This window comes from Silurus aristotelis (genome assembly GCF_946808225.1).
Source record: "Silurus aristotelis genome assembly, chromosome: 22".
Lineage (NCBI taxonomy): Eukaryota > Metazoa > Chordata > Actinopteri > Siluriformes > Siluridae > Silurus > Silurus aristotelis.
Window position 1 is genome coordinate 292501 of NC_139595.1, and position 15000 is coordinate 307500.

General features: G+C 41.7%; 1 protein-coding gene across 6 annotated transcripts in view; it reads left to right on the plus strand.

The window, feature by feature from the left end:
• LOC310717240 (rho GTPase-activating protein 29-like) overlaps positions 1-15000 on the plus strand; it is a 23849-nt gene that overhangs the window by 7790 nt on the left and 1059 nt on the right. For 3 of the 6 annotated variants that reach the window (XM_083524995.1, XM_083524993.1, XM_083524994.1), the window contains exons 4-23: positions 3325-3421; positions 4002-4074; positions 4490-4538; positions 5632-5775; positions 5971-6035; positions 7834-7944; positions 8169-8249; positions 8382-8549; positions 8698-8835; positions 9467-9657; positions 10170-10318; positions 10470-10556; positions 10829-10927; positions 11762-11925; positions 12235-12423; positions 12546-12683; positions 12924-13129; positions 13446-13701; positions 14101-14212; positions 14390-15000. The exon at positions 14390-15000 is cut by the window's right edge. In XM_083524995.1, the coding sequence (XP_083381121.1) occupies positions 3325-3421; positions 4002-4074; positions 4490-4538; positions 5632-5775; positions 5971-6035; positions 7834-7944; positions 8169-8249; positions 8382-8549; positions 8698-8835; positions 9467-9657; positions 10170-10318; positions 10470-10556; positions 10829-10927; positions 11762-11925; positions 12235-12423; positions 12546-12683; positions 12924-13129; positions 13446-13701; positions 14101-14212; positions 14390-15000 (3128 nt within the window). Of the gene's footprint in view, positions 1-698; positions 870-1301; positions 1373-1793; positions 2281-3324; positions 3422-4001; positions 4075-4489; positions 4539-5631; positions 5776-5970; positions 6036-7833; positions 7945-8168; positions 8250-8381; positions 8550-8697; positions 8836-9466; positions 9658-10169; positions 10319-10469; positions 10557-10828; positions 10928-11761; positions 11926-12234; positions 12424-12545; positions 12684-12923; positions 13130-13445; positions 13702-14100; positions 14213-14389 lie in introns of those variants that run through there. The other 3 variants (XM_083524996.1, XM_083524997.1, XM_083524998.1) reach the window with 3 other exon arrangements.

The following is a 15000-nucleotide window of genomic DNA, read 5'->3' on the forward strand; positions in this document are numbered from 1 at the left end:
TCAGGAACTGTCACCATTCTGTCAGAATAATTACATATAATAAAATATAAAACATTAATTATAAGGTTATATTGTGCTAATATTTAGTAATACTGTACAGCGCAGTAGCAGGGCAGTGTGGACAATAAGAATGTGTCTGATACTAATCAGTGTGCTGAAGATCAAGGTTTAGTCACCTGCATCAGGTGCTAACGGGAAAAACAGGTGTGGTCTCTTCTTACTGACAAAACAAACTGTCTGGAACCACTCTGCTGCAGGAAGTGATGTCATCATGAGAAACATTTTCATTGCAGCACTAGGTTTTAATAAAAACATGCTGCTGACAGAAAAGATGATAAACTTTTTTTTGCACTTAAAATGTGTTTGTGTGTGTAAATGTGGGTCACAGAACATTTGTGTGGAGGACAGAGCATTTTAGCATGTTGGTTCTGAACTTCTGAGAACAATTTAATCAGCACTGGTTCAGTTCTGGTTCGGGGTCTTGTTCTGTTTTTTTGTAGTTTTAGTTCTGAGTTTGTTGTCTTGGTCCTGGTTCAGTCTCTAATTATAGTTTTTATTGTTCTTTTAGATGTATATTTATACATTTTTATATACATTTGTTTCTATATATTTTTTATATAAAAATGTATTCATATATATATATATATTTAAATGAAGTGTTTTTCACAGAGCAGTGTGTGTGTTGTGGGGGCGTATCATGGTTCCCTTATTTGGGAGGTGAAGGGCGCAGGAGTAGGGAGCAGGATCATTGTTGTGAGTCTGCAGGATGTCCTGAGGAAGAAGAAGAGAAAGAAGAGGAAGAAGTCAACGTTCCACTGCAGGGCGATGGAATCTTACACTCAGAATCTAACACTTGGAATCTTACGCTTGTAAGCTCAGAGAAACTGAGGAACATACTGCTTTATTCTGTCAGATTTTACAGCAGAAATGTGTGTGTGTGTGTGTGTGTGTGTGTGTGTGTGTGTGTGTGTGTGTGTGTGTGTGTATGGCATCTGACTGAGTGAACAGATCATCATGGGGAAGTGTAGAGTGGAAAAGCTGAAGTTGAGGTTTATTGATTGATTCCTCCGTGTGTGTGTGTGTGTGTGTGTGTGTGTGTGTGTGTGTGTGTGTGTGTGTGTGTGTGTGTGTGAACATCGTGACTTCGGGGCTTTCGATTCTTACACTAGCCAGTTTATTTATTTCAATTTCATTTTATTTATAATCAGTGACTGCAGTCAGGAAGAGTGGAGGTCTTGGACGCTGTGACATTCAAGGTCAAGAATGTGACCTTGTGTCCTCTATATTTATTACATTTATAGAGGACTGAGATTTCTCTGAGCTGTGAGAGTTTAAAAAAAATTCCGGATTAAAGTCGTCTTTGTTCCTTTTGGTAAGTTAACACTTTTGAATTGATGATTTCTTGATCAGAAGATTATATTTGTATATTGTATTTATTTGAATATTTTAGTGTTTTAGTTATTGACCTGTATTGGACTAGAGGGCTTCTGTATTTAGGAACAATATTTGATTGTTATTTATATGTTTGTTTACAGTTTTTACAGTTTCCTAAGTTTGTTTAAGGTCTCTGTGTCTGTGTGTGTGTGTGTGTGTGTGTGTGTGTGTGTGTGTGTGTGTGTGTGTGTGTGAGTGTGAGTGTGAGTGTGATTTGGCAGTATGTTGTACAGTTTTGTTCTACGTGTTATTAGAAATGTTTCTAATTGTGTTTACATATTGAAAGTATATAAATATCTAATTTAAATGTAAGCCCCACCTTTAGACTTTAAGCCATGCCCCCATCCAGTCAGGCGTTATTGTAGTGTTTGGAGAAAGAAAGTGATTTTCAGCTTGAGTGTGTTTTTGTTAAAACACACTCACATTCACACACAGAGATTAGGGCATAATGCTAATCTAAAGGCTATTGTAATGATAAACAGTTAAAAAGCGGTGATTAAAGTGATGTTAATACCATGTCCTCTTTGCATCATTTAAACGAACACCATTGGTGTAAACTGTGTGTGTGTGTGTGTGTGTGTGTGTGTGTGTGTGTGTGTGTGTGTGTGTGTGTGTGTGTGTGTGTGTGTTTCCTGTGTGTTTCTCAGACAGGAAGCCTTAGCGTGTGTGAGGTTCTGGCTGAGTGTGTTTTTATGTGTGTGTGTGTGTGTATCCTTGCTGAATAATTTCCTGTAGCGGAGACACTGGAGAGTTTCACTGCTCTTTACTTTTTATAACGGTATAAAGGAAGGTTGTAGGGTTTACCTTCACTCTGCTCAGGAATAAACACACCACATGATTGTGCAGGTGAGCGCGAATGAGCTGCAGTACCCTCTGTAGTGCACACTATCTAGTACTCATAGTTTATTGGCAGCTGTGTTTGATTTTTAGAGCAGAGCTCATCACTTCTGTTTCTGCGTCTAATTTTACTTTTAGTTCTAGGCGCTGATGCAATGCCTGGTTCTGGTTCATGTTCTGGTTTAATGTTATAGTTATGGATCCTGCTTGTGCACCAGTTGATGTTCTGCTGTTTCTGATTCAGTTTTTTTTAGTTCTAGTTTACTCTGTGGTGTATCTTTTGTTTCTTTTTTCTGGTTCTGATTCCAGTTTAGATTTGGTTATGGTTCTTGTTCTATGTTTAATTCTAGGTCTGTTTTTTTGTTTGTTTGTGATAGTTAGGTATCAGGTCATGTTTTGGTTTTTGTTTCTCTGTTCTTTTAACTCAGTTTTGATTTGTGTAAACTTTCTGTGAGCAGCCAATCAGATCTCCTTAATGAGGACGTTGTGTTATTATTAGATTAGTAACTGTAAACGATTTTTGTGAGGATTTGTGTAAATCATGGCACACTCTCAGCTCTGCTCTGTGTTCGCCTCTTAGCGAATGAGTTAACTAGCAAATAGCATGTGAATAGCACTTTACATTAATTCAAACAGTTAAACTTAGGCAAAGGAATGGAGACACTAAGGTCATGTAACCTCCAGTTATGTGTTATAAATAAAACTGTTCACTTGTTATCTATACAATAGCTCTCTCTCTCTCTCTCTCTCTCTCTCTCTCTCTCTCTCTCTCTCTCTCTCACGCTCTCGCTCTCTTTCTCTCACACACACACACAGTAATTTAATGAGTTCTCACCCTGTTCACCTTGAGTTCTCAGCATTGTAGCTTGTTTATAACATCATGTATGATTGTGTTGATGTTTGTGTGTGTGTGTGTGTGTGTGTGTGTGTGTGTGTGTGTGTGTGTGTGTGTGTGTGTGTGTGTGTGTAATGTTGCTGATGCATGCCTGTATTGTGTCTGATGTGAAGTTTGCGTTTCATTGCTTTTCTCACATGGCTTCTGGCTTCCCACAGGCCTGAACTTAAAGGAAGAGAACAAAGAGAAGCAGAGTGGAGTGTTTCGTGAGATCTACACATCCATCGACACGTTGGCCTTCACGTTTGGCAATGTGTGAGTATTTCAGCTGCTGGATTTAGTTAGGATTGTTACTGAAATCAGAAACACATATAAAACCCCACAGTAAGATTCTCATTTGTTTTGAAACAGTACAGTTCTAAAGTCTACAATCTAGAACCTTCAAGAACCTTGAAGAACTCTGTAGCATGAACATCTCTCTGATCCACTGTGCTGTGTGTATCACACCCAGACATGATTCTTGTCCACAGACATAGCTGTATACAACTTCTCTACATGCTACAGCATTACAATTTCCCTTGGAACTACAATTCCTAATCAATGTTCCAGAATGATGACACTCCTGTACACAAACTGAGCTCCATGAACACGTGGTTGAGGTCAGAGGGGAAGAACTCAAGTGTCCTTTACATAGCCATGACCTTCTCACTCCCACAGACTTTCTCACCAACATCAGTGTCTGATCTCAAGAATTCTCTTGTAACATAATGATCATTAATCCCAACAGCCACGGCCCAAAATCTAGTACAAAGCAAATGTGTATTAACTAATGGTGCATATGTTCTGTCTGATTGGCTTGATTGGATATAACACGTGTGTAATGTCTGATTTTTAGAGTGTCAGATTTCCTTATGGGAGATGCGGACAGCGGCTCCGGAGTGGAGCTCTCCCAGACCAGGAGGAGCCGAGTGAGTGCTGCACAATAATCTCTCTCTCTCTCTCTCTCTCTCTCTCTCTCTCTCTCTCTCTCTCTCTCTCTTTCTCTCTCTCTCTCTTTCTCTGTGTTTATATATATATATATATATATATATACAGTATATTATATTATATTATATTATCTTAAAATTCGCGGGAATCTGCAGTGGGACAGAATTTTCAGGAATGTTAGGAATAACGCTTTTTACTAACAAATTTCATAAAATTTTTAAAACACATTATTGTATTAAAGTGACAGAATGTCTAGATCAATTCCGTGTGTGTGTGTGTGTGTGTGTGTGTGTGTGTATGTATGTATGTATGTATGTATGTATGCATATATACACACTGTTTTCTCACCAGAACTACAGCATCGTGTGTAAAGTGTGTTACATTTATTTTCCACAGTCGTTCGAGAACCTCACTGGAGATTCAAGAGAACACAAAGAACTGGAAGGTGAGAACACATACATCTCTCTATCTATCTATCTATCTATCTATCTATCTATCTATCTATCTATCTATCTATCTATCTATCTATCTCTCTCTCTCTCTCTCTCTCTCTCTCTCTCTCTCTCTCTCTCTTTCTCTCTCTCTCTGTCTCTTGCTCTCTCTCTATATCTATCTATCTATCTATCTATCTATCTATCTATCTATCTATCTATCTATCTATCTATCTATCTATCTATCTATCTATCTATCTAATCTATCTTTTTATCTCTCTCTCTCTTTTGCTTTGTGTGTGTGTGTGTGTGTGTGTGTGTGTGTGTGTGTGTATGAGAGACATTGGCTGTGTTTCAGTGAACTGACTCAGCTTTAATAGATCTGATTAACTAGTTATTAGGGCATAGTTTTGTCCCTGTGCCCTACTGACTGTTTGTAATTCTCCTAGTGAACCTACATAGTGCAATAATGTTAAGCACACTTACAGTACACAGTGTTTCTACTGTCCCTGACACGTCCCAAACCACACACGCCCTAATCACTGTATAAGGCACACATCACCTGAAGTGCACTATGTAGTGAGCAGGACATTGACTTTACACACACTTCAGCTCTAGAGTTGTTTTGGGTGTGTGTTGGTCTGTCCTCTTTCTCTTCCATATGACTAATATGACTTTTTAGCTTTTTGGACACTTTTAACAGGAATAAGAAGCACATGTGAAGAATTAACATGGTATGCATTGTGTGTGTGTGTGTGTGTGTGTGTGTGTGTGTGTGTGTGATGACATTCTTTTCTAAAAGAATATGGACCAATCCCATGATTGTTCATCAGAAAGACTTAGAGAACACAAAGTACAGGACAGATGCTCTCACTGAGAACAGCACATGGAGCTCATTAGTTAGTTAGTTAGTCTATATGCTGCTACTAACTAGAGTTAACTGTGTTTATGAACTGAAAGTAACATGTTTGTGTAATGGTTACAAATTAACACTACATTAAACTTTAAATTCTGTAAGTTTAGAGCAAGTGTTGAGCAAGAAAATTGTAATGTGTGTGTGTGTGTGTGTGTGTGTGTGTGTGTGTGTGTGTGTGTGTGTGTGTACAGACTCTGAGCTGTCGCCCATACAGAGAGTGGACCAGGCCTTGCAGCAGAATGACAGTGGCGTTGAGTCGGCTCTGCTGTACGCCAAGGCCTGGTCCAAATATGCCAAAGATGTTCTGACCTGGGTGGAGAAACGCCTCGGCCTGGGTGAGTGTCTCCTCTTACAAAGCCAAATCCAGTTCTCCCTGAAAGTATTAACCTCAATACACACTGCACTGAACTGAGCATTATATAGAAAGGGTGTGTGTGTATGTGTGTGTGTGTGTGTGTGTGTGTGTGTGTGTGTGTGTGTAAGTGTGAGTGAGTGAAATACAGCCTGTGTTTTCTGCGTCCTTTTTACAGATATAGAGTGTGCTAAAGGATTTGCAAAGATGGCTGAATCAGCGAAAGCCGTTGCAACTCAGCAGGTGAGATTTACCCGAGTTATTACCCGAGTTATTACCCGAGTTATTACCCGAGTTATTACCCGAGTTATTACCCGAGTTATTACCCGAGTTATTACCCGAGTTATTACCTAAGTGAGTTATTACCCGAGTTATTACCCGAGTTATTACCCGAGTTATTACCCGAGTTATTACCCGAGTTATTACCCGAGTTATTACCTAAGTGAGTTATTACCCGCGTTATTACCCGAGTTAATACCTAAGTGAGTTAATACCCGAGTTAATACCCGAGTTAATACCCGAGTTAATACCCGAGTTAATACCCGAGTTAATACCCGAGTTAATACCCGAGTTAATACCCGAGTTAATACCTGAGTGAGTTAATACCCGAGTTAATACCAGAGTTAATACCTGAGTGAGTTATTACCTGAGTTATTACCCGCGTTATTACCGAGTTAATACCTGAGTGAGTTATTACCCGAGTTATTACCCGTGTTATTACCCGCGTTATTACCGAGTTAATACCTGAGTGAGTTATTACCCGAGTTATTACCCGAGTTATTACCCGCGTTATTACCCGAGTTATTACCTGAGTGAGTTATTACCCGAGTTATTACCCGTGTTATTACCCGCGTTATTACCGAGTTAATACCTGAGTGAGTTATTACCCGAGTTATTACCCGAGTTATTACCCGAGTTATTACCCGAGTTATTACCCGCGTTATTACCCGAGTTATTACCTGAGTGAGTTTTTACCTGAGTTAATAGCTGAGTGAGTTATTACCCGAGTTATTACCCGAGTTAATACCTGAGTGAGTTAATACCCAAGTTAATACCAGAGTTAATACCTGAGTGAGTTATTACCCGCGTTATTACCCGAGTTAATACCTGAGTGAGTTATTACCCGAGTTATTACCCGAGTTATTACCCGCGTTATTACCCGAGTTATTATTGCTGAAATTGCATACAAAATAGCTGTAAAAAAATAAACCCATTAAGTGCATTTAATTGCCATATTACATCAAAATGCAAATAAAAATATATAAATAAAAAAAAATCTGAAATTCATATATATAAATAATTCATTTTCCTCGCAGTTCTGTGTTTTTTTCCAGCTGCAATTCTGACTCTTATTTCTCGCAATTCTGACTTTATTTCTTGTAAACATCCAACATTTCTGATGCCTCCACCGGTGACCATGTTGTGGGCCTGAAGTTTGAAGCTGTTAGTGTATGAACGAGGCTCCTCTGCTTCATCTGTCTTGTTTCGTCTCCTCCAGAGCTGATTGTTAGACAGAGTTCTCTTCAGGGATTGTAGGATCAGTTTAATATCATGTGATACGATTGGTTGTAGTCGATTTAATTTTCAATTTGTAAAGCTGTCTGGCACTACAGAGGTGGTGATGCTGCCTGATTGGCTAAAAACAGTGACTGTCACTGTCCAGAGTGCTCCAGATTTCAGCAGGTGGTGTATCTGCAGAAACTGCTCCGTGTGTAGTTAAATGGACTGAACGAAGCATCAATAACTAATTTATTTTTTATATTCAAAATATTTAAATTTTCTGCACTTACACTTGAGTTACTTAAGGAATTGTTATAGCCCTACCTGAGTTATTACAGAGTTATTACCTGTTATTACAGAGTTATTACCTTTAGTATATTATCCCATATCCATTTATTTACCCCCTATATTATTTACAACAGACTGTATGTGCAATGTACTTTTAACAAAACACTCTGATCTTCATCACCCTGTGTGTGTGTGTGTGTGTGTGTGTGTGTGTGTGTGTGTGTGTGTGTGTGTGTGTGTGTGTGGTTAATAGGACTACATGCCATTCAGAGGGGTTTATGTGTCAGCATTTGAGAATGAGCTGGACCACAGTCATGCTCTTCTTCAGACAGCTACATCTCTCCAAACCAACAAGTTCATTCAGGTAACAATCAAAGAATTTAATCAGTTATAGAGAGATAATCAGGAAATTAGTTAATTATCCTAAAACCTGCCATCGCTCTTTCTCTCTTTCTCTCTCTCTCTCTCTCTCTCTCTCTCTCTCTCTCTCTCTCTCTCTCTCTCTCTCTCTCTTTTCTAAACATTACAGTCTAGTTGAATATTTACAGTATAGTCTAGAATAACTAATGGGTGATGTGTGATTTACAGCCTCTGGTATCACGGAAAAATGAACTGGACAAACTGAGGAAGGAGTTAAAAGAGCTGTGGCAGAGGGAGCAGAAGAAAACGGTACATTGTGATGTCCTGTAAATAATAATTCCCATAATTAATGTTTTAACGTCTTTTCTTTTGGATCACACCAGCAGTGTGTGTGTGTGTGTGTGTGTGTGTGTGTGTGTGTGTGTGTGTGTGTGTTTACAGAGTGAAGCAGAGAGTGCGCTGCGTAAAGCTCGACTTCTTCAGACCCAGCGCAAGGAAGAGCTCGAGAAGACTTGCAGCTCTCACGGCCGAACAGGAGACGAGCAAACACACACTGGAGGAAGAACGCAGGAGAGGAAGAGGAAGATGGAGGAAGAGGCGCTGCAGAAGGTACAGCTGATCTACATTGTTGTGAATTATTTGATACTGTACCGCTGTATGTGACTCTAAATAACTTATGCTGGGGGTGTGTGTGTGTGTGTGTGTGTGTGTGTGTGTGTGTGTGTGTGTGTGTGTGTGTGTGTGTTCTCTCCATCAGGCTGAAGAGGCTCAGGAACACTACAGAATGTGTTTTGCAGATTCTGAAGCCAAAAAAGTAAATCTGGCTAAAACAAAGAGTGAAATCCTGACTCAGCTCCGAGAGCTCATCTTCCAGTGTGACCTCACCCTCAAAGCTGTGAGTCTCTCTCTTTCTGTCTGTCTCACTCTTTCTCTGTCTCAGGGTCTGTCACTGTTTGTCTCTCTGTCTGTCTCACTGTATCTGTTTGTCTCAGTGTCTGTCTGCCTCAGGCTCTCTCTGTCTGTCTCTGTCTCAGGGTCTGTATCTGTTTGTCTCAGTGTCTCTCTGTCTGTCTCACTGTTTCTCTGTCTCAGGGTCTGTCACTGTTTGTTTCTCTCTCTGTCTCACCGTCGATCTGATTCTTTGTCTGTCTCTTTATATGTCTCTCTGCTTGTCCCTCTGTCTCTCTATCTCTTTAATTCTCTGTTTCATTGTCTGTCTCACTGTTTCTCTTTCTTTCTGATTCTGTCTGCTTTCTAATTGCTTGTGTGCTGATTGTCTGTCTGTTTGCCTGTCTGCCTGTCTGCCTGTCTGCCTGTCTGTCTGTCTGTCTGTCTGTCTGTCTGTCTGTCTGTCTGTCTGTCTGTCTGTCTGTCTGTCTGTGTTTGGAGTTAAGCAGTAAGTTGTTGATCTGAAATCCTGGTATCTCTAAAAGATCCAATTAACCTTTAATGAGCCTTCATTTTTTTAGAGGGACTAGAGTCTCACACGTCACTGTGTGTGTGTGTGTGTGTGTGTGTGTGTGTAGGTAACAGTGAACTGGTTCCAGATGCTACACAATCAGCTGGTATCAGTTCCGGTACAGTACCAGACACTGTGTGATCAGGTGAAGCAGTATGAACCGGGACAGTGTTACTCTGAGTTTGTACACAGTTTACCTAAAGAGAGAGTTTGGCTCGAGGCGCTGTCTCATGGCCATGCAGGACCGCCTAGGACAGGGTGAGACTGGGTCTTCTCTTTATAGCATGCATGTTACACACGTCTTTCGCCTATATGAGTCTTTGTGTCTGCTGTGTTCGGTGTGTGTGTGTGTGTGTGTGTGTGTGTGTGTTCCTCAGGAAGTGAGGAAAACCACATGACTGATTCAGATTGCACTTTATTACGCTCATGTGTGCGCACACACACACTTCTGCAAAAACCAGGCCATTTGGGTTTTGACTCTGTCTGCACACATGCTCACACACACACACTCACAGTCAAACACACACACTCTTGCATCCAGACAGCAGTGTAGATTTCTTTTTGTGTTGTGTTAGTGTAAAGTGTTGTTTCTCTTTTATCTGCAGAAAATGTTACTTAAAATGCACACACACACACACACACACACACACACACACACACACACACACACACACACACATACTTTATTTTCTCCCATGGACTTAATCTTGTGTGTGTGTGTGTGTGTGTGTGTGTGTGTGTGTGTGTGTGTGTGTGTGTGTTGTCTAAAGCATGCCCTATCATAAGAGATCACCGAGCACACACTCGTCTCAGGGGAATTTGTCTCAGCTCTCTGCTGATGAAGTGAACAGTCCTGTTCATAAATGCGTCAGCAAAATAGACGAACCACTATCCAACACCAACACAGCTGACATGCACGGTAACACACACACACACACACACACACACACACACACACACACACACACACACACACACACACACAGACCTGTGTTCTTTTTTTTTTAAATACTACAATTATATTTAAGTTTTATATATATATATGTGTGTGTGTGTGTGTGTGTGTGTAGCTCTGAAGGGAGGAATGTGCAGTGATTCAGAAAGTGCTGGAGGAAGCAGTGAATCTCGGTCTGTGGATTCTCCCACTGCCAGTCCAGGTACATCATCACACTATAACGTCCACACACTGTCACTGTGTTTAAACAACAACGAAGCCTGGATTCTGAGGCTGTTACTGTTACATTTCATCACACTACAATGCAGTATTATTTCTGTGTCATCATTGTTTTCTCCTTTTATTGTTCTTTCATTTTATTACTGTATAATTCTGTGCTGGTAATTACTGCTAATACTTTATTAAACAATTATCAGTAAACTGTCTGTGTGTGTGTGTGTGTGTGTGTGTGTGTGTGTGTGTGTGTGTGTGTAGGAGATTTTAAACGCAGACTTCCCAGAACTCCATCCACAGGCACCATGTCATCTGCTGATGATTTAGATGAAAGAGAACCTCCTTCACCCTCAGACAACGGTGTGTGTGCTTGTGTGCATGATTGTCAGTGGGTGTGTTATACACGTGTTTTTTGTGGATGTGTTTGTGGGTGTGTGTTTGTCAGTGGGTGTGTTATACACGTGTTTTTTGTGGATGTGTTTGTGGGTGTGTGTTTGTCAGTGGGTGTGTTATACACGTGTTTTTTGTGGATGTGTTTGTGGGTGTGTGTTTGTCAGTGGGTGTGTTATACACGTGTTTTTTGTGGATGTGTTTGTGGGTGTGTGTTTGTCAGTGGGTGTGTTATACACGTGTTTTTTGTGGATGTGTTTGTGGGTGTGTGTTTGTCAGTGGGTGTGTTATACACGTGTTTTTTGTGGATGTGTTTGTGGGTGTGTGTTTGTCAGTGGGTGTGTTATACACGTGTTTTTTTGTGGATGTGTTTGTGGGTGTGTGTTTGTCAGTGGGTGTGTTATACACGTGTTTTTTTGTGGGTGTGTTTGTGGGTGTGTGTTTGTCAGTGGGTGTGTTATACACGTGTTTTTTGTGGATGTGTTTGTGGGTGTGTGTTTGTCAGTGGGTGTGTTATACACGTGTTTTTTGTGGATGTGTTTGTGGGTGTGTGTTTGTCAGTGGGTGTGTTATACACGTGTTTTTTGTGGATGTGTTTGTGGGTGTGTGTTTGTCAGTGGGTGTGTTATACACGTGTTTTTTGCCTGTAAATCTTTCCACTTGTAACTGACTGTAAGTGACTCATTCACACACACACATACACACAGACACAGAAGTTTAACACAGTGCCGTGTGCCCTTTAAATGACTATAATTGTGTGTGTGTGTGTGTGTGTGTGTGTGTGTGTGTGTGTGTGAGTGTCAGGTCTGGGTGAGATGGTGACAGAGATGGCAAATTCTCCCGGCCCTTTTAGAAACACTCAGATGTCCAAAGCAGCTCTTACACACAAGCTGAGAAAGCTGCGTGCTCCATCCAAATGCAGGGAGTGTGACAGTCTGGTGGTGTTCCATGGAGCTGAGTGTGAGGAGGTACCATCACTTATCATCACTATCTTCATCATCACTGTCTTCATCACTTTTATCATCACTGTCTTTATCACTTTCATCATCACTTTCATCATCACTTTCATCATCATCACTATCATCATCACTATCTTCATCATCACTGTCTTCATCACCATACACATATTTCTTTTTTTTTTTAAATACAAATGTTATCAATTGTATATTGTTTACTAAGTGTGTTTATACATAGTTAACAAAAATTTATTTGTTATAAATTGTGTGTGTGTGTGTGTGTGTGTGTGTGTGTGTGTGTGTGTGTGTGTGTGTGTGTAGTGTTCTTTAACATGCCATAAGAAGTGTCTGGAGACGTTGGCGATTCAGTGTGGTCATAAGAAGCTCCAGGGCAGGCTGCATTTATTCGGTATTGATTTTTCTCAGGCGGCTAAAAACAGCACAGATGGAATTCCCTTCATCATTAAGAAGTGCACTTCAGAGATCGAGAGTCGTGCCCTAAACATCAAGGTACACTCGGTTGCCACGCTTCTCCGCCAATCCCATACACTAGCTGCTAATCATCCTGTCAGCTAGCATCTGTACAGTAGAGCTGTGGTGTACAGTTCATGCCATTTTGTGTTGTGTTTTAGGGAATTTATCGTTTAAATGGAGCAAAATCTCGAGTGGAGAAACTCTGTCAGGCATTCGAAAACGGAAAAGACCTGGTGGAGCTGTCAGACCTATACCCACATGACATCAGCAATGTGCTTAAACTGTACCTGAGACAGGTAAACACACACACACACACACACACACACACACACACACGTGAATACACTCACTTAATAGTTAGTTAAACTCAGAACATATTATACTGCTCTTATCCAATCAGAATACACCTTACTGCTCTCAGCTATAGGCTATAGGACAGTTTATTACAGCATTAGTCAAACATTGTGTGTGTGTGTGTGTGTGTGTGTGTGTGTGTGTGTGTGTGTGTGTGTGTGTGTGTGTGTGTGTGTGTGTAGCTACCTGAGCCGTTGATCCTGTACAGGTATTATAATGAGATTATTGGTCTGGCTAAAGAAGCTCATAGCCTCAAAGCAGACGATACACACTCACCTCCCCTCAGCATCGAGCTCAACCGAGTCATCCTCAAAATACGAGACCTACTGAGACACCTTCCTCCTGCACACTACAGAACCCTGCACTTCCTCATCACACACCTGCACAGGTAACACCCCTACACTCCTTCATCACACACCTGCACAGGTAACACCCCTACACTCCTTCATCACACACCTGCACAGGTAACACCCCTACACTCCTTCATCACACACCTGCACAGGTAACACCCCTACACTCCTTCATCACACACCTGCACAGGTAACACCCCTACACTCCTTCATCACACACCTGCACAGGTAACACCCCTACACTCCTTCATCACACACCTGCACAGGTAACACCCCTACACTCCTTCATCACACACCTGCACAGGTAACACCCCTACACTTGATTGATGCGTCCCTGTGTTTCGGGCCTTTCAGAGTATCGACACATGCGGAAGAGAATAAAATGGATGCGAGGAATCTGGGTATCATCTTTGGGCCGACGCTGATTAAACCCAGGCGATTGGATTCAGACGTGTCCCTGTCCTCTCTCGTTGATTACCCCTACCAAGCCCTGATGGTGCAGCTGCTCATCCAACATCATCTGAAGATTTTTGATGTCCAGTTAAGCCCTGCTTCCTACATCAACCGTCCACTCAGCCACTACTCACAGTCTCTCCTGGACATCAAAGAGGTGAGAGATCTCAACATGACCTCAATACAGGTCTCTAACACACATCACACTGCACACACACTCACCATGTGGAGCCAAGGTCACAAACAGACAGGCAGGTGGGCAGACAGACAGGCAGGTGGGCAGACAGACAGGCAGGTGGGCAGACAGACAGGCAGGTGGGCAGACAGACAGGCAGGTGGGCAGACAGACAGGCAGGTGGGCAGACAGACAGGCAGGTGGGCAGACAGGCAGATTTAATCTTTGATTTAATTTAATTCATTCATTATTAATGATCAATATAAAATATTTGTATAATAATATAAATGTATTTCTTTTTGGGGGACATGAAGACATGAAGCTGTGAGATAATGAATGTGAGCATTAATGTTTAACAATAAAGTGTGTGTGTTTGATCAGAGCTCTAAAGCCCATAAGAGATACTCGTCTGTTCTTCCTACATCACACTCAGTGGATGAAGTGAAGGAAGTGCACTTGGCGAGTGGACAGGAGAGAAAAGACGACACAGCCGGTCAGGAGGAGTACACTTTCTCACACACACACACACACACACACACACACACACACAAACACACACACTGGGTATTTAGTAATCACTACATAATATGCTTTATAGGTTATATTAAGTTTATAATATTAACTTTAATGTTGTTTTTCTCTCTTTGTGTGTGTGTGTGTGTTTGTGTAGCTGACAGTACAGATGGTGTTAATGATGTTGGATCGTCTTTAGCTGGCAGTCGCCTCAGTACAAATGTAAATATTCCAGCAGTGAAGCTCCGCCCCTCACGAACCCACTACCTGTCCCGCCCTGTCAGTTTACCTGTGGATCGCCTACTTGGCGAACGCAGCATTGTTGAACGAGAGAGCTTGGGCGGGGCCATTGCAGAGAATCCGGAGGCGGAGAAAACAGAGACCCGCTCCACCCGCAGCCCCTTTGTCCACACACACACCCTCAGACGCACCTGGGACAAACAGTACCGCCATTATGATGTCACACCTCGCACTGCCATGATCGTCGCTAACCTCCCTCCCTCAGGGGCAGTGGGCGGAGCCAAAACAGAAACGACCAAAGCAGACACGGTCAAATCGGACACATCCAAAACAAGTGGAGTTTTATCTCAGAGCACCATGACCATGCGCTCATTTCGGACTTTGAGGCGAGACAGCAGCACGAGCGACAAAGAAGTACCGATCGCATTCCGAGCAACGAGGACTCTTCAGCCGCCACCCGGAACGTTCTACAGGCCTCCACACGTCCACGTTAAAACACCAGACACGGAAAAGAACACTAACGTTTCC